Raw genomic sequence first — 19061 nt, forward strand, 5'->3', positions numbered from 1 at the left:
TCCTTTTCCTGAGGAGGGGGAAGCCAATGGCTTAAAATGTGGTGTGAGATGGAGAAGAGGAGCTCAGAGCTGCTGCGGGAGGGAGCAGGGTGGCAGGAACTACTCTGTGGACTTCTCGGGCTTCTGGGGGGCTGGGGGCTTCTCGGGGCTTCTGTGTGCTCCAGGAGTGAGGCTGCTCCCCTGCTTGGGTCACCAGCCTACTGTTGACGCTGGGCAGTGAGAGGGAGGGAGTCACAGCAGGATAAGAGAGGGATGATTCCTCGCCAGATCCTACAAGTGCGGTGAGCCAGGAGAAGAGAAAGAAGCTACAGGCTGCCAGACATGGAACAGGGGCTGTTCCCCCCGTCCCCCATTTTGTCTCTCTCCAGCAGGCCCGGAGTTCTGTCTTCTGGCCCAAGGCTGGGTTCCCCAGCCTGGAGGGATGCCTGCCCCCACATGGTGGTCAGAGCCCCCCTAAACACTTCAGTGATGGGGGCTCCGAGGCCTCTAGGTCTTTGGTAAAGATGACCGGGCCTGGGAAGGTGCCCCAACCTGTGGCTTCTCTCCAAGGACTCGAGGCCGGGTGGGCTGAGTGAGGTGGACTGTGGGCGGAGAGGGGCAGGGCGCACCCCTGGCTGCAGGCTTGCCTTCCCTGTCCTACCTGGGGCAGCAAGCTGGACAGAGAAAGGCCTCGAGCCTGCTCTGTGGATACTCTCACCGTGCCCTCTGACCTCTGTGCTCCATTCTCAGTTGCCCATCTGTGTCCTACTCTGCTGACCTGCCAGCCACCAGTGTCATCATCACCTTCCACAACGAGGCCCGCTCAACCCTCCTGCGCACGGTGAAGAGGTAAGCCCCATCTCACCAGTGCTGCTCCCTGAGGAGTTCTCGGGAAGATCTGCCTGGCTGGGGGGGGGCCCATTGAGACAGGGTGCTGGGCCAGACAGCATGAAGATCTCACCCAGTGGGAGGGGAGTCCTTGTCCTTCCGAGAAGCTGGAGCTGATCAATCAGCAGGAAATCCAGTTGTCATTGGGATACACAAACACAAGGTCAGGTCCCCCAGGGACAAGGGCAGATATTCAAGGGTCGGGAGCCATGAAGCCATGAGAGAGGGACATGAAGCCTCAGGTTGATGGGATGTCCACCAGTAGGTGCCGGTCAGCGATTCAGAGGGAGGTGTCCCTCTGTCCTCCTCAACTTGGCCCTGTGGTCAAGTTTAACTCCTACTCACACCATTTCTTTTTTCTTTCTTTTTTGTTTTTTAAGATTTTATTTACTTATTCATGAGAGACACACAGAGAGAGGCAGAGACATAGGCAGAGGGAGAAGCAGGCTCCTTGTAGGGAGCCCGATGCAGGACTTGATTCCAGGATCCTGGGATCATGATCTGAACCAAAGGCAGATGCTCAACCACTGAGCCACCCGGGCACCCCTCACCCCATTTCGTTAATGAGAATAGGATTTGGAGTATTCCAGGGATTAAAGAGGCTTGGATCTCCTTTCTTCCCAAGGAGTAGAGGAAGAGGAAGGATGGTGGGAAGGAAAGTTAAGGAGATTCCTTTTCTGGCAGGCAGTTCCAGGGCCAGCTGGGTGCTGCCCTCCCCACCCCTATGCCTAAGCCATAGGAGCAGCTACAAGTCGTCCTGTCTTGACCTCTAAACTGAGGCAGTTCCCACAACCAAACTGAGGCAATCCCACAATCTGGCACGGGTCCCTGCAGGTGCCTGCAAGTCCAGACAGTGGGGTCAGCCAGGTCCTCGGAAGAGCCTGAGGACCACACCGCTCCTCAGCCATTGATCAGGGCCAGGGAGTTTTTCGAGAAGCTGCTCTTGGAGAGTTGCTGGCCCCTGAGCTGGGCGCGGGGGATCCCTGTGGCAGGGAGAGGTAAATGGAAGGTGACCCCTAAATCCAGGCTCCTCTGTCCCCATCACTCCAGTGTCCTGAACCGAACTCCAGCCAGCCTGATCCAGGAGATCATTTTAGTGGATGACTTCAGTTCAGACCGTAAGTTTCCACCTCCTATTATTTGCACCCTTCCGAACCCTCATTTTCCCAGAATGTGGAGGCCGCCCTGGATATCATGGGCAACCTCTGCCCCTCCCCCTTCCACCCCCACTGGGATCTTTATTCCTTTGTAGGTGCCCTCCCTGACTGTGCTCTCAGGTGCCAAGAAAGGGGAAAGAGAGCTGTTGTTTTCATGGGACACCAGTGAGATGACCTTTTTTTAAAATAAATATTTTATTTATTTAAGTCATGAGATACATAGAGAGAGACAGAGACAGAGGCAGAGGGAGAAGCAGGCTCCATGCAGGAAGCCCGATGTGGGACTCAGTCCCAGGACTCGAGGATCACGCCCTGAGCCAAAGGGCAAAAGCCAAAGCTCAATTGCTAAGCCACTCAGGCGTCCCGAGTGAGATGACATTTTTTTAAAAAGGCCGTATACTGAGGCTTGTCCCTTAAGTGTGGCTGCGCTGGTGTTGACCTGGCTCTGTGCGGACCTGCTGGTGCTCTCTGGCGCCCCCTGGGGGGCAATGCCCTAAGTACAGGCGGTCCCCAGTCGCCTGGGAGTGGCGCACAGGGCAATCCTTTGGCCATTGAGATGACCATGCCCCTGTGCACCTCCCCAGCCCCAGCTCTTTCCCTGGACCTACTATGAGACACCTTCTGGGCAGTTCCAAGGGTGACCAAACCCCTTTTGGTCTGATGCCCATATCTGAATGAGCTTGCTTCCTTCTCTTCATCTTCAGCTGAAGACTGTCTGCTTCTGACCAGGATCCCCAAGGTCAAGTGCCTGCGCAATGATCGGCGGGAAGGTATGTTCTTAGACCCTGGGTGCCACCACAGACCCATTTTGGTCTAGACCACTGCACCTCCTTTCTCCCTTTTGACACCGTGTCACACGAAGCCAGCATGCTCCTGCTGCATTCCTGGGGGCCAGGACCAAGGTCTGTGGAAAGACCCTTCTGCTATCCCAGGTCAGCCCCTGTCATGGCATGATGGTAGGCAAGTTGCTCTACATCTGGCTGCCTGGGTTGTCTCTTGAGTTAATAATAGTACCCTTTCTGCCTTGCATGGCTGTTGTAAGGGTTAAATGAGATAAGCTCTGTGGAAATGCTTTGAGAAAACCAGAGGGCATTATCAAGCAGATGCAACCTCAATTCCAATTGAGAGGTGTTTTGGAGCATCAGCCATGGCATAGGATTGTACATGGCACTCTAGGAGGCACAAAAGAAGTATAAAACATGGTCCCTGCCCTCGGAGAGCTAAGGAGTCAGGATCCACCACAGGGACATGCTGGTCGTGATGATATGGGGGTCGAATGGAGACCCCAGAAGGGGGCATGATGGGGCACTGTGAAACAGGTGAAAGAAATAAGGCAGGGCAGTCCAGGTTTTAGGACTCTGCAGCCACAAGCACTGTTCAGGCCTGGGTACACCTGTAATACTAACAAGCCCTCTTCCTGAGTGCTAACCCACAGGAGCCATTCCCTTTGCCTGTGTCCTCACATTCATTCCTCATAACAGCTCATTGTCCCTGTTTTGAACATAAGGAAAGTGGGGCTTAAGGAGGCTCAATAATTTGCCCAGGGTGGTGAATAGAGGAGCCAGAATTCCAACATGGAGGAGGGAGGCCACCCTTAACCTCCCTCTCCTCCTCCCTGCCTGGGAAAATCTGGATCTGGTCAGCAGGGGAAATGGCACAGTGAGGGCAGAGAGCGGAGCACCTTGGAAGCCAGAGAAAGGCAATTTAGACCTGATAAGGCAACTAGTAGGGAGCCACTGAAGGTTTGAGAGAAAGAGAGAGAGAGAGAGAGAGAGATGTGAGAGGCATAATTAAGAAAGACCAGTCAGGCCAAGGAGACCTTCTAACTGGCATGGAAGAGGCCAGAGAGAAATTTCTCCTAGGCACTGGGTTGTAAGTGCCTTTAGGCCTAGGAATATAGTGTTTCCTGGGGCTTGCCCAACACAGGTGTAAACTTTTATTAAGTGCTTTCTAGCCACCAGTGGAGTGCAAGGATGGGACAGATGGATGGATGGATACTCCGATGGATAGAGGCAGAGTACAGGGCAGAGGTATGGCCAGGGAAATCTCTCCAAGAAGCAACTGTATTCTGAGCTCTTAGGGCACCAGTGACTGCTCTGTTAGCAGCACCAGATGGGCCTCCTCTCTCCTCACCAGGCAAGTGCCTAGCCCTGACTGGGGAGATGCCAAAAGTGAGGCCGTTCTTTGACTGGCTGCCAAAAGTGAGCCATCAGCAAGACTGTTTGGGATGAGGGTGGAAGCAGACCAGAATCTAGCATGTGTAGGGCTCCTAGACACAGGCACTCTCCCGCACAGGTGGGGATTATTTTCTCTTGGAGTTGTTTAGATAAGAAAATCCAGGCTCAGAGAGGTTAAATAACATGCTTAAGGTAAGTGAAGGTGCTGGCATACTAACTCCAGCCTGACTTAGTCTAGAAGATTCTCACCAGGTCGCACATGATGATGCAGCTGAAGGGGATGGCCTGGAAGTCCCTGCGGTGGGCAGGGGGATGGGGGTAGAAGGGTAAGAGTTGTGGTTTCTGGTTTTCTTTTGGTACCAAAGCACACTTTATTGCACTGTCCACTCAACCCTGACTGTTCATCAGTGTGTTCCCAGAGCCCAGAACAGTGACCGGCATGCAGAGGGCATTCAGAGAATGACCTTGGAGCAGTGATAGTTGATGAGTGGATGAGACAAAAGAGAGGGAGGGAGGAAATAATCAAATACAAAGTAAAGCTCAATCATGGTAACTCAGAGAAAGCCTTGGCCCCTGACGGGTGCAGAGTCCTGAGACTTTGAGGGATGAGGGGGAGGCAAATTGACCCCATCTCAGCACCAACCCCTGTCCACTCCCATGGCAGGGCTGATCCGGTCCCGAGTTCGTGGGGCAGATGTGGCCACAGCTGCCGTCCTCACCTTTCTGGACAGCCACTGCGAAGTGAACACTGAGTGGCTGCAGCCCATGCTGCAGCGGGTGAAGGAGGTGAGTCCCTGTGTCCCTGGGGGAGCTCTGTCCCTTGGGACGGGCCCACCATGTACTTGCCGTAAGGGTGTGTGAATGGTCTTTGAAGTTGGATAGGCAGAGTAGGGGGCTAAGTGGTCTGCTTCCCCCAGAGTGACTTCACGTTCGTGAGCTTTCTCCTCTGAAAATGGGGGCAATTGTAATATTTGTCTCTTGGGGTTACTATGAGAATTCATGTGGATGAGAGCTTGGGTGAGCTTAAAGCTCCTCCCATGAAGAGTGGTGGTGTTTTCCTCCTGGGGGAGGCGGGTTCTGTTCTGGGGCAGAGGCAGCTTTGGGTCAAGGCTGGGAAGCCTGAGAAGGAGGGAGGGGATGGGGAATGGTGTTCTCAAGGAGATATGAGGACAGGGGGTCCCCACCACATGCTAGTGTTTGCTAAAAAGGGGAAGGGTAAAAAAAATAAAATAAAATAAAAAAATAAATAAAAAGGGGAAGGGTAGGACAGGTGGAGGGAAGGATGAGGTGATTACAGATCAACCGTAAAAAGACAAATAACCCAACTTAAAAATGGGCAAAGGATTTGAATGGACATTTCTTCAAGGCAGATACACAAATGGCCAACAAGCACATGAAAAGGTGCTCAACATTATTCAGACTTCAGGGAAATGCAAGTCAAAATCCCAGTCAGATACCATTCGATACCTACAGGATGGCTGTAACCAAAGGATGGACAATATCCAGTGCGGGCAAGGATATGGAGAAGTAGGAGCCTTTTCACTCATCGCTGGTGAGAATGTAAAATGGTGCAGCCACTTTGGAAAACAGTCTGGTGGTTCCTCAAAAGTTTAAACATGGAGTTACCACATGACCCTTCCACGACTGGGTACATACCCAAGAGACATGGAAACATACTCCACACAAAAACTTGTACAGCAGTGTTCAGGGCAATATTATTCAGAATAGCCAAAATGTGGAAACAGCCCAAAGGTCTGTTGATATAGCCATACCATAGACTATTATTCAGCCATAAAAAGGAATAAAGTACTGATTTAATGTGGATGGAAACATTTCCGTAAGTGAAAGAATCCGATCAAAAAAGGCCACGTATTATATGATTCCATTGATACAAGATGTCCAGAATAAAACAAAGCCATAGAAATAGAAAAGAGATTAGTGGTTGTCAGGGGCTGGATTTCTTGTTGGGGTGAAGAAAATATTCCGGAATTAGATAGGGGTGATGGGTGCATAATCTTGTGAATATACTGTAAGCCATCAAATTTGTATACTTTATCATTCATAGTGGTGAATTTTATCATATGTCAATTATGGCTTATGAAATTGCTATAAAAATGAATTATATCTCAGAATAAAAAAGTCTATAAAAAGGTGAAGGCGAGACCCCCACAGAGCTCTGTGAGAAACCATGGGTGGTCTCCCCTGCTCCGCCTCCTCCCGGCTTTCGCGGTCCTGAGACGAGTTGTGAACTGAGGACATAGTGAGGCTCCAACTGGCAGGCAAGAGGATTCTGAGGGTCAGCACAGAATGCGGGGAGAGAAGAGGCTCTGTCCTGGGTCCCTCCATAGAGGGAGAGCGAAGAGCGAGGGCTGACGGCGGTTGAGAGTTTTGATAGTTTTTTATACAACATAAGCTACCAACAACATCACTACCCACCCCTCCAAAAAAGAAAAAAACTAGTAAACCTAAATCTTTAGTAAAATGGACATTACCCACCAATGTTTTGGAGGTGGATTTGTGACTAGGAGGATGAAGGGAGTAGTGAATCTGACCTAGAAGCAGATGCGGCATGAGAGAGTGACACCCAGGTTGTATAGGGAAAGGAGTCCCGGCCCTCAAGCTTCCAGGAAGACTCGACTCAGACATGTACAAAGGTGATTGACAATTAATAAAACAACAATTCAAGCCAGCAACAGAAGAGTCACTTCAGGCAGCATATGATTCGGTGCCCCAGGAATTGTCTGGCCTGTACTTGGGAGAGCAGCTTAAGAGGAAGAAATCCTCAGCCTGCCTCAATCAGGCAGGGTTTCACTGAGGAGGTGAGATCCCAGCAGGGCTCAGCATGATGTGAGAGGAAGAGGCTGGGAGAGCACTGCGCCCGTGGGACCCAGGTAGAACCTTCCAGGAGCCTGGATGTGATGCTGCAGGACAGCTCGCGCGAACCCGTGGTGTCCTACAAGAAGGGCCAGGTGCCCCAGGCCTCGGAGAGAACGTCTTCCCAGAGCAGGCAGCTAGGCCTTTCTTCACAGAGTCCCTGGCCTCACACCATCTCTCGTTCCTCGCCTAGGACCACACCCGTGTGGTGAGCCCCATCATTGATGTCATCAGTCTGGATAATTTTGCCTACCTCGCTGCCTCTGCTGACCTTCGTGGAGGTGCGTCCATCTCCTGGGGGAGGGGCTGTAGACTTGAAAGGGGCCGGGGTGGGCAGTCTAAAGCCTTGATGGGGTGCTCTTCTTCCCCGCTATGCCAGAGTGTCTAACACCACCCCCTTACCTCCAGAAAATGAAAAGGGATAGCGTCAAGCCGTCGGGTTCAGGACAAAGCCCTCTGGCACAATCAGGGACAGAGCCAAGCTAGTCTTTTGTCTTCCTCTCCGCACAAACCCTGACACATCCCTCCCAAATGCTGTCAGCCCAGGGAGCATGCCCACAAGTCCTGGCAGGAGGACATGATACGACAGTGTCTTGAATGAACCCCTGGTGTGTATGCCTGGAGGTGGTTCTGGCCCCAGGCTGGTAGCCACATATGGCTATTGGACTCTTAACATGTGACCAGTCTGAATTGAGATGTGCTGGAAGGGTCAACTACACACCAGGTTTCAAAGTCTTAGTATGAAAGACTGTAAAATACCTCATTGTTTTTTATATTGATTACATGTTGAAATGATAACATTTTGGTTATATTGCGTTAAAATATAGTGTTCAAATTAATGTTGTATGCTCTTACTTTCTGATATGGCTACTAGAAAAATTTAAATTACACACATGGCTTGCATTTCTGGCTTGCATCAGACTTCTTTTGGACAGCTCTGGTCCAGACTTTACAGCTGTGTTGTCCAATATAATAGCCATATTTGGCTATTTAAATTTTTTAAAGATTTTATTTATTTATTCATGAGAGACACAGAGAGAGAGGCAGAGACACAGGCAGAGGGAGAAGCAGGCTCCCTATGGGGAGCCTGATGCAGGACTTGATCCCAGGACCCTGGAATCCCGCCCTGAGCCGAAGGTAGTTGCTCAACTACTGAGCCACCCAGGTGCCCCTGGCTATTTAAATTTAAATTAATTACAACTAAATAAAATTCAAATTCAGTTCCTTAAGTTGCACTAGCCACATTTCAAGTGCTCAATAACCCCACGTGGCTAGTGCCTACCATATTGAACAGTGCAGATAGAGAACATTTCCATCATTGCAGAAAGCTCTATTGGACAGGCTGCACTAGAGAATCTGTTGCTAGGAGCTAGTGGGCAGAGTGGTTTTCCTATTTGGGGCTCAGCCTTCCAAAAAATTGAAACGCTATTACTTAGGTCTTAGAGTTGAATGGGATTCTGAAGGGAGCCAGGCATTTCTCCTGTGGGGAATCACCTCAGGGCCTTTGCACTTGCTGTCTCCCCCGTCCCCCCACCTGGACTTCCCTTTCCCCACTCCATAGATCAGTCCATCATTCAGGTCAAATGTGATCCCATTACAGAGACTTTCCTGACTACTCTTATAGAATGGGCACCTCTCTTCTTTATTTTTCTTTTAGCACTTTTCACCTTTGACTGGCAGATTATCCTCTTACTGATTTACCTTTGTAGTCTCTGTCCTACCCAGTAGATTGAAACTGTGAGGGCAGGGACCTGTCTCATTCTGAGTGAAGGAATGACTGCATGAATTGCCCATGCCCTCTGTGAGCTGGGCTCTGATCAAGAGAGACCGAGGGCAGTAGCTCTGCCCCCAAGCTCTGTCCTCACCCCACTCTATCCCTTAGGATTTGACTGGAGCCTACATTTCAAGTGGGAGCAGATTCCTCTGGAACAGAAGATTGCCCGGACCGATCCCACCAAGCCCATAAGGTCAGTGCTGCTGCAGGCTCTGCAGACACCCCTTCCTTCCCTGGGTTGGGGTCCTGGGAGGCCACTGGGGGGCCATCTCAGTTGCTGGTGCTCCTGAGATTGCACTAAGTGCTGACTTGGTTCTGGGCCCCAGGGACAGGGAAGACAGAGACCAGGGAGCTGCCAAACATCCTGCCCCTGCAACTCTGCAAGCCAGGGATTCTGGGGGCAAGTGGCCCATCTGGAAGGGCTCCCAGCTTAACCAGCTTACGCATGGCTTCATTCCTCTCCTTGCTCCCAGGACCCCTGTCATAGCTGGAGGAATCTTCGTGATTGACAAGTCCTGGTTTAACCACTTGGGAAAGTATGATGCCCAGATGGACATCTGGGGGGGTGAGAATTTTGGTAAGTTGGAAATAGCAATAACAATTACAACAATAATGGGTAACCCTGCTCGAGCACCTTCTGTACATAAGACCCTATTCTATATGTGTAATTAATTCGTTTAATCCTCACAACTCCTGAGGTAAATACTATTATATCTCCATTTTACTGATAAAGAAACTGAGGTACAGAGAGGTTAAGTAATTAGTCCAGAGCCACACAGCTAGTAAACAGAGATTTAGGTGGCCAGGGGGAGTGTGTGGTCACATGGCTAGACATGTATGTGGAAAAATAAACTGTAACCAGGGCTGCAGCTTAAACACACGGCTGCTTCTCTTCCAGAAAAAGCCAGGGGTGGGGTGGGGGGTGCAGCAAAGTTTGGCTAAATGTCAGCAATGGGGGCAGACGGGCCTCGGTGCAAATCCTGGCCCTACCGCCCACTAGCTGTTAGGCCCTGGACAAGTTAAAGCCTCCCTCAGCCTCATGTCCTCAAGAGGCTGGCATAAGTACCAAATAAGAGAGGAGTTAAAATGCGTTGTCATTACCTATGACGCTAGAGGAGCCCTCTGGCTCCAGCAGGAAAGGCAAGAGCCCAGTGAGCCCCCAGGGTGGCCAGCGAGGTTCAGTTAGTTAAAGGCCCGATACAGAAGGAACATGGGACATGGATAACATAAGGGGGTCTACTGAAGACCCTATTCCCACAGTGTAGGCAAGCTACAGGGAGCCACAGGGACAGCTTAGTCCTAGGCTGGGCTGGTGACTGCTGCGAGGTGCAGCCACTCCTAGTTCTGAAGGATAGGGAGGGAGTGCCCTCTGACAGGAGCTGCGGTCTTGGGGCACCTGTAGGCAGCCCACAGAGCCCAGGCGGTGGGTGTTGGAGGATAAACACCCACCCTCATATTCCCCTCCTCCGACTCTGACTGACCCTGCCAGCCCGCAGGAGGGAAGCCCACAGTGCAGCCCACACAGCAAGAAGCAGGGTGAAGGATGGGGAACAATCCGGGGCTCTCCTGTTCTTTGCAGAGCCTTTTGTTTCCTTCTTCATCCTCACCAGTTTCCTTGTGAAGTAAATAGGGCTGGTGGTATCCCACCCATTTGACAGGTGGGAAAACTGAGGTCAACGCTGCCTTCCAGATTTCAATCGGGAAGGCCCATATCTGACAGGTTTATGTACTGCTCCTATGAGAGCCGCTGAAGTGTTGTGAGGTGTGATCAAAGCGAATTCTGTGTTTCTGGAAGGTGAGGAGCAACTCTTCCTTCTCTCTCCCCGATCGGGACACAGAGGAGCAGTGAGGCTTCTAATAGGTCATCCAGAGGCGCCTGGGTGGCTTAGTCAGTTAAGCACCTGCCTTTGGCTCAGGTCATGATCCTGGGTCCTGGGATCGAGCTCCACATCGCGCTCCCTGCTCAGAGGGGAGCCTGCTTCTCCCTCTGCCCTTCACCCTGCTCTCATGCTCTCTCTCTCTCTCTCAAATAGATGGATAAAATCTTTAAAAAAAAAAATTGGTCTGATCCTAATTCAAAACCAACTGGAGTGGAATCAAGCGTGGAATGTTCTCCCCTTTGTAACTTACTCTTGGAAACCATTTGCAGACAGGCATTTGGAGAAATAAATTCTGGGAATTGGGGTGCACTGACTCTTCCATTCTGACCTCCTTTCACATGTCTTGGGCCCTTGTTTGTCCTCAGTCTCGGCCTCAAAGGAGCTTTGGTAAAGCAGGTTTCCCATAAAGACTCAGAGGTCTGGGAAACTAATAGTCTCTCCTACATCCAGGAGCCTTTTTCTTTTGTCTTTTTAGTCTTCTTTTTTTTTTTTTTTTTTAAGGCTGATGATTGACAGAGAAACAAGTAAATGATCAAATGGCTAACTTCAAATTCTGCCTGAGGCAAGGGCTCCATGGTTGGGGAACTTGAAAGGTGAACCACAGAGTGGTTCTGGGAAGGGTTTTGTTTCTTAGAAGAAATTCAAAGAAATTTCTAGGCTAGCCATGGTGCTCAGATGTTTAGCTGCTGGGAGCAGTTTTGAGCCAAGAGAGCCCTGCTGCTAGTGGGTTTAGGCCTTTCATTTTTATTCTTTTGTTGAAGGAAGGGAGGTGCCCAGACTGAGACTCATTCCCGTGTCCTCTCAGAGAGCGGAACTCCGGCACCCCAGAGGCCACCGTATATGGAGGTGGCAAACATGAGAACCTTGGGATTCCCACTAGAGGTCCTTTTAAAAAGGTAGTCAGATTGTGGCAATCCTCTGCTCATGACCCTGCAAGGACTGTCACATCACTGCCATCAAAGCCCACAGTCCTCACACCATCTGCCCTGCCCCCACAGCATACCAGCAGCTCTGCCCACATTCTCCTGCCTCTCCCACTCGGCCTCACTCGGCCCCCCACCCCGCCACCCCCCGGCCACCAGCCCTGCCAGGCCTCCCTGTGGCCCCTGGAACTTGCCACCACTCCAGCCTGTACATCTTTGCCCTGCTGGTCCTTCTGCCTGGAATGTTTCTCCCCAAAGAGCTGTGTGACTTGCTTCTTCACCTCCTTCAGGTCTTAGCTCAAATGTCCCCTTACGAGTGAGGACTTCGCAATCAGTCTGACTAAAACTCTAGCCCTCCCTGCTCCACTGGTGTTCTTCAGCCCCTACCTGCTTCGTCTGTCTCCACTGGACTTAATGCCGTCAGACAGACTACACATTTTACTCATTTTCTTGTCTACTTGCATTTTTGTTTCTTATCTTAGTGAGTTCCTGTCTCCCACCCATGAGTGTGGAAGGATTCTAGAACAGTGTATGACACATAAAATCGGGTACCCAATACAATTTTGCTGAATGAACTAAGGAGTCTGGTTTAAACAGTGCAGCTTGTTGGACAAAATGTGAACTTGACATTATAATTCTGCAACAGAGAGTTTGTGTGATCCTGGATAGGTTAACATGTTTGGGCTTCCCAGACCTGATTAAAAACATAGGGACAGGCTGGCTCAGTCTGTAGAGCATACGACTCTTAATCTCAGGGTTGTGAGTTTGAGCCCCACACTAGGCATGGAGCCTACTTAAAAAAGAATAAATAAATTTTAATATTTAATAAATGTAAAAGCAAGCAAAACCATATGAGGATGATAATACCAGCTTCACATGCTTGCTGTGAGAATTAGACTTGGGTTATAGAGCATGGCACATAGTAAGTGCTCAGTGCTCAGTAAAAGGGCAATGTTTACTGCTTCTTACTGTGTTGTGGGTAATGACTGTAACAGTATGGACGTAATGCGCTGGTGAGATGAAGTGACTTTCCTAGCATCACCAAGTTGGTCCAGCAGAAATGGAACTCCAGAATGCAGCTCTCTGTCTGTTGGCCGACCTAGGGAAACCCATCAATCTGGTTGATTGGCCAACCCTGATATGCCACATACCCAGCCCTAGCCCCTGGCCCACATCTGGAGTTGTCTGCTGTACATAGGCTGGCCAGAGATGGGCATTAGTCACTGCGGGGGTGGGAGTCGGCCCTGATGAGCTGCACCAGGTAAGAACCCCAAGGCCTAGCCAGGGACCATGAGTGTCCATACAGCCAACTGGGGAGTGGGAAGAGGGACCAAGGCTGGAACTCATGAGAAAATGGCCTTTTTTTAAGAAAATTCAAAACAGAACAAAAAACAAAGGTTGTGTATTTTCTGGGACAGGAAGGAGATGTTTTAATGTCATAGAGTGTCTATCCCACTGTAGGGTTAATATAAAACAGTAATCAGAAGAGATTAGGTTCAGCCAGCTGCTAAGGCGAGTCCTTGCCAGAAGTGATAATTGTTGAGTCAAGAAAAGAGTAGGCAGTTTGTGATGTCCCCCTTCCAGGAAGCAGAACAGCCCCTTGCACCTCTCAGCACTGAGGGACCACAGTTGCCCGCAGAAGCTCATTCAGCATCCCCACCACTATCAAAAGGAAACCAGTGGTAGCCTGTACATGGAGACCCCCTGCGCCAAGAGGGAGGTCTGGGACCAGAAAGACCTACTGGAGCAGTCTGTGGCCAGGCTGGTGGTCTGTTTTCCAGCCTCGTGGATGCCCAGAGCTGACTGACAAGCAAATGCATTCTTCCTTAACAATGTCTGGATGGGGCTTTCTAGTCAGAGGCTGGAAATGATGCCACATTTGATACAGTTTTCCTTCTCCTCATGGTCTTGGTGTTGCTTCAGAGCTTTCCCCACTGCTCTTCCAGGGCTCAGAGGCAGGCAGTGTATAGGGGGATGGCGTGTATGTGTGTGTGTGTGTGTGTTGTGGTGTCTGTGGGGTGGGGTATGTGGAAGGTGTGTGTGTGTGTGTGTGTGTTTGTGTATTGGGGTATGTGTCTGTGGGATGTGGTATGTGGAAGGGATGTGTGTGTGGAAGAGGTGTATGTGTGGTATGTGTGTGAAGAGTGTGTGTGTAGTATCTGGGGTGTGTGGAAGGAGTGTGTGTGGAGGGGGTGTATGTGTGGCATATGTGGGGTGGGGTGTGTGTGAAGGGTCTGTGTGTATATATATGTGTGTGTGGTGTCTGGGGTGGGGTGTGTGTGGTTAGTGTGTGTTTGTGATATGTGTATATGTGGTATGTGTGGAAGGGGTGTGTGTGGTCTGTGTGATGGGGTATATATGAAGAGTGTATGTGTGTACGTGGTGTGTATGGAGGGGTGTGTGGGAGACAGGGTATGTGTGGGATGGGATGTGGGGGGTGTATGTAGGGGTGTGTGTGTGATGGGAGCAGGGTGTGCACGTGCATGTCAGGAACATGTACAAGGATGGGTACATCCTGTGTAAAAGGGCCCAGGAGCCCTGAGCCCAGCATGTGCCTCCAAGGAGACACCAGAAACAAGGGACACCTTCACTCAGCGGGGACTTGCTGGGGACTCATCCCTCCTGACAGCTGCCATCTCCTGCAGAGCTCTCCTTCAGGGTGTGGATGTGCGGTGGGAGCTTGGAGATCGTGCCCTGCAGCCGGGTGGGCCACGTCTTCAGGAAACGGCACCCCTACAACTTCCCTGAGGGCAATGCCCTCACCTATATCAGGTAGGTGCAAAGAGCACCAGGCTAGGAACCAGGACACTTAGGTCCTAGACCCCACCAGCCCTGTCAGTTACTCATGTGGCTTTGGGCAGGTACCCCCCCATTTCTGAGCTTCAGTTTCCCCATTGGTTCCCTCCAATTCTGGGATGCCAGGTGCTTTCAGGGGTGAAAGGATGAAATTGAGAGTGTTGTCACCAGGCCTCCCTTGTCTTGACCGTCTTTGTCCATAAGTGTCTTGGAAAACTGGCCCAATCATTAACTGGGGGCCACTCACCACTCACTGGGTCCTGGGTTCTGGTCATGAATGCCATGTCCTGAGCCTGACTTGCTCAGCATCTGCGCATCCATGTCCCCAGTGACAGGGTGTGCTTGGACTGAGAGACCAGCTCTCCTGGTGGGGATGGAAGGGGAAGAGTGTCCTGAGCACGCCCTTTGAGGACAGTTCTTTGGCTCTATCAGGCCCATGTTTCCTTGTTTGCAGCAGTGGCTCCCTGGTCCAGCTAACCGAATGGCTTATTATTTTGGTTTTCTTCTCCCCGATACACACCCCAGTTTTTAATTTTTATTATTATAAAAGTAGTACATGTTCACTGTAAAATACAAGCTGTGCCAGTATATATTATATGGACCTACCTGTACATATATGTGTTTTTACTCTTTATATTGTATACAGAGGAAAAAACACAAGTTCTTTTTACCCAGTCTGACTCCTATCCAACTTGTCTCTTCAAAAGTAACCACAGTTACTAGATTTCTGGTCTATCATGTCAGGCCTTTTAACTCATTTTCATATATGTAGTTCATGTAGAGAGAAGCACATACACCATAACTTTGCATTTTTGTATAAATGGGGTCATGCTCTGTGTTCTTTCTGCAGTGTGCTTTCTGCCCACACTAAATTATAGCCAACCTTCCATATCAGTACATCCTGACCACGGCATGTACCCCGTCATATAAAAGTAGGGGCCATTATTCTCCTATCAATGCACATTTGGGCTGTCACCTGTGTTTTATTAAACAAATATTTGGTACCTGTCCTTTTTGCCCACACGCAGGCATGTTGGCAGGAATAGATTCCTCCAGTGGAGTGTGAAGAGTATACGGACATGAATTGTTGGATGTTAACAAATCATACTCCTTGATACCACCCCAAATAGTGTTATTTTGCATACATTCCCAAGATGCTCATCACCCTGTATTGCACAGAGCTGATCTTGATCCTAACTCTGTCACCACACTGGTGACTTTATTTTGTTCCTTCCTCCCCTTTTAGGAATACCAAGCGCACTGCAGAGGTGTGGATGGATGAATACAAGCAGTATTACTACGAGGCCCGGCCCTCAGCCATCGGGAAGGCCTTTGGCAGGTGCGCCCCTCCACCAGCTGTTTGCTTCCCTCCACCCACGTTAGCACAACCATAGCAAAACATAAAATGGTCTGGACGCCAGGGAAGCACTCACAGTCTCCTTGGTGACTGAGGCCCTCCCTGCTGGGCTCTTGGGAGGGGGGGTTCTGATAGGATATGTGGCGTGAGACTGGGTCCTTGAGGCGCATGTAGCCTCTGTGGGGAGAAATAGCCAGAGAGGGCTCGGTGATGAGAAAGAGCCACCCATTCACAAGCTGCCTGCTGGAAAAAGGGTATGGGTGGGAGTACTCAGGGCTGGGCTCTCTGCAGAAAACACTTGGGGTTTTGCCGCCACCCCCTGCTGTTCAAAATACGTTTGTGATCAGTTAGCCTGTTTTCCTGTCCTGGACTGGCATGACTACAGTCTAGTTAAACATTTTCAAAATGTAGATTGGTTATGAAATCAATTTCATGGGTCGTGACCAGCATTAAAAAAAAAACGATAGAGAACACTCTGGTTTGGTACAAGCAGAATATAAAGGAACAGTTGATTGTAGTTAAGGCTAAGTATTGTTTGCTGAAATTTATTTCAGTTATACATGTATATGTGTGTAGCTATATATGCACACGGGAATACTTGATCACAATAGAAGATATATTTCTTTTTTTTTTAAAGATTTTATATATTTATTCATGAGACACAGAGAGAGAGACAGAGACACAGGCAGAGGGAGAAGCAGGCTCCATGCAGGGCTCGATGTGAGACTTGATCCCAGGACTCTGGGATCATAATCTGAGTCAAAGGCAGATAGATGCTCAACCACTGAGCCACCCAGGCACCCTACTTCTTTTCGTGGAAAATTAACCTTTACTGAAGACCTCCCCTGTGCAAGGCTCTTAGGCACTCTTAATTCATTTGATTCTCCAAAAACCTTCTGAGATAGGTGGTCATATTTACTGGTGGAGAAAGGTCATCAGCCATTTCCATCAGTGTAGCGGAGGATGCTGGGGAAGAGAAACTGTGGCATCCACGGCTACATCAGAGCGGTCTTGTTTGCCAAAATTCCTGAAAGATGTTTAAAGCATGCTTTTCTTGTTAGACCCTTTCTGCTAAAATTGGAATACCGGAAAGGAAAACTTAGAGCTCAGTAAGACTCTGCTCTCTGCAAAAGTAAGGACCAGCTAGTGATGTGCTGAGATCTCAAGAAGTGAGAAGCCAGAGCAAAGCGGGGCCCCAGCCAGCTCCCCTGATCCAGGAAAATAAGCAGGAATTTAAGGAAAGAAATCAGGAATGGCCAGGAGACCCAGGGTGACCTTGCAGGTCAGAGAAGGATTTATGGCAGGTGGCCACGGCTAGAGGGCAGGCTGGGGACAGCTCCTGGTTCTGCCCAACCTGGGGTGGGCAGAAAGAGAGGGCCAGCCTCCTGGGGCTTCCTCCCTGCACCCACTTGTCAAAGCCTGAGCCGTTCCTTCTCTTTCAGCGTGGCCACGCGGATTGAGCAGAGGAAGAAGATGAACTGCAAATCCTTCCGCTGGTACCTGGATAATGTCTACCCAGAGCTCACGTGAGTACAGCCCTCAGCTTGTGTGTCTTGGGGGACCCGCCCCCTGAGATCTCCCCAGCTTGGGCAGTCAGGCTCTTTGTAGTTGTCACTGTTCATCTTCATGTGAAGGCTCTGGGGGGAATGGGAAGGAGTTAAAAGTGAGAGGTGGTAGGAACCAAACTTTAAATGGACTGGGTTGTAGAGCCAGAAGCGGGCATTGTCCCCATAGGGAAACAACACTGCATTATGGAGCAAAAACCACAAAAGTAAAGATTCATTGCTTTTGACTCTGTTCTCTCCCTTCTGGGAGTTTATCCTAAGGAAAGAAAGCAAGCAAAGCAAAAGACTATCGACAAGATGTTCATTCAGCACAGGCTTCTCTGCTGCTGTGAAAAATCTGGAGATAACTAATAATAGGAGGTGGGCTTAGTGAATCCCAATGCATGGATCCGAACAAATATTATCTGTCCATTAAGATTGCAATCATAGAGATGGAAAAGCCATGGGGAAACGTTTGCTTTGACAAACTCTAAGGAGGATGCAAATGGTGTGTGCACTGGAGCTGAGAAGCTGTATCTGAGTGTGTGTGTGCGTGTGTCAGCTCCTGGACTGGGGGTGAAGTTGTAAGGCTGAGGCAGGGCAGTGAGGATTCCTTTTTTCTCCTTTTAAAATCCTTTTCAGCCTCTTAACTACTTCCACATGGCTCATTTCCTCACCTCCTTCAGGTCTTGACTCAGATGTCCCCTTCTGAGGCGGGCCTTCCCCCCAAGCAGTCTCTGTTTGCAGAGCACCTCCCTCCCCCAGCATCACCCGCTCATTCCACCCTTACCACCATCAGGGCCTATGTGGCCAGGTAATTTTGTTCTTGCCTCCCCACACGTGACAGTACACGTGTGAGGGTAGAGGTGTGGACCTGCTTTGTTTGCTGCTTGATCTCCAGCCCCTGGGACAGAGCCTGTCACAAAACGGACACTCGATAAATATTTTTGAGTGAATAAATTGCATAGTCAATAAGCCTCAATAGTAATAACTTGGAAATTAGCATTCTCCTTTCTATAGCTGTCACCTCGGGGAACGGATTATTTCATAACTGCCAGTTTTCTCCCAAGGATGGTGCTGCGGCTTTCCAGAACACTCACCCCTCAGAGCCTGCATGTCCTCGAAGAAGGCAGATCTTTGTTTTTTGAGAGCAGATTTGATTTTTGGAAAAGAGCCATAGTTAGGTTGTCACCAAATCCAGTGAACCAGGCAATTACCCCCAGATAAGGTGATCCTGGGTCCCATCTAGAGTATGACAAGGAATGGAACAGGTATCGAGAATAAACTGATTCTGGGAGCAAGTTTCAAGGAATTCCGAGACAATGTGAGCAACAGCAGCATCCTTGAAAAGAGTTGGCAGCCTGGCTAAGCCAGATCCCCACACAATGGCTGTGGAGGGGAGAATGTTGATTTAGAAAAGTATAATAAATGAACCACTTTCTCCAGTGGCCACTTTTAAGGGGATGGTTTCATTCAGACATGTCATTTCTGAGGAAAAAAAACAGTCATTCCTTTATATCTGTCAGAGTTTAGACAACACTGGGAAGGAGCCAAGGGCTCTAGACCTCAGGCCGGAGCTGGGAAGCCTGTGGGACTCATCAGGGAGGACTGGGAACGTTACCTTTCTGTTCCACACCCAGTCCCCACACACGGTGTCCCATGTCCTCCCCTGAGAACCAAGAGGAAAAAGTGCTTTGTAACTTTCAGAAACT

General features: G+C 49.8%; 1 protein-coding gene across 1 annotated transcript in view; it reads left to right on the plus strand.

The window, feature by feature from the left end:
- Positions 1-19061, plus strand: part of GALNT16 (polypeptide N-acetylgalactosaminyltransferase 16) — a 90318-nt gene that overhangs the window by 61377 nt on the left and 9880 nt on the right. The window contains exons 3-12 of the mRNA XM_025442365.3: positions 730-828; positions 1918-1985; positions 2729-2794; positions 4866-4987; positions 7269-7356; positions 8958-9042; positions 9323-9426; positions 14298-14424; positions 15695-15787; positions 17248-17331. Of these exons, the coding sequence (XP_025298150.1) occupies positions 730-828; positions 1918-1985; positions 2729-2794; positions 4866-4987; positions 7269-7356; positions 8958-9042; positions 9323-9426; positions 14298-14424; positions 15695-15787; positions 17248-17331 (936 nt within the window). The remainder of the gene's footprint in view (positions 1-729; positions 829-1917; positions 1986-2728; positions 2795-4865; positions 4988-7268; positions 7357-8957; positions 9043-9322; positions 9427-14297; positions 14425-15694; positions 15788-17247; positions 17332-19061) is intronic.

The sequence above is a fragment of the Canis lupus genome, chromosome 8, assembly GCF_003254725.2.
Source record: "Canis lupus dingo isolate Sandy chromosome 8, ASM325472v2, whole genome shotgun sequence".
Taxonomy (NCBI): Eukaryota; Metazoa; Chordata; class Mammalia; order Carnivora; family Canidae; genus Canis; species Canis lupus.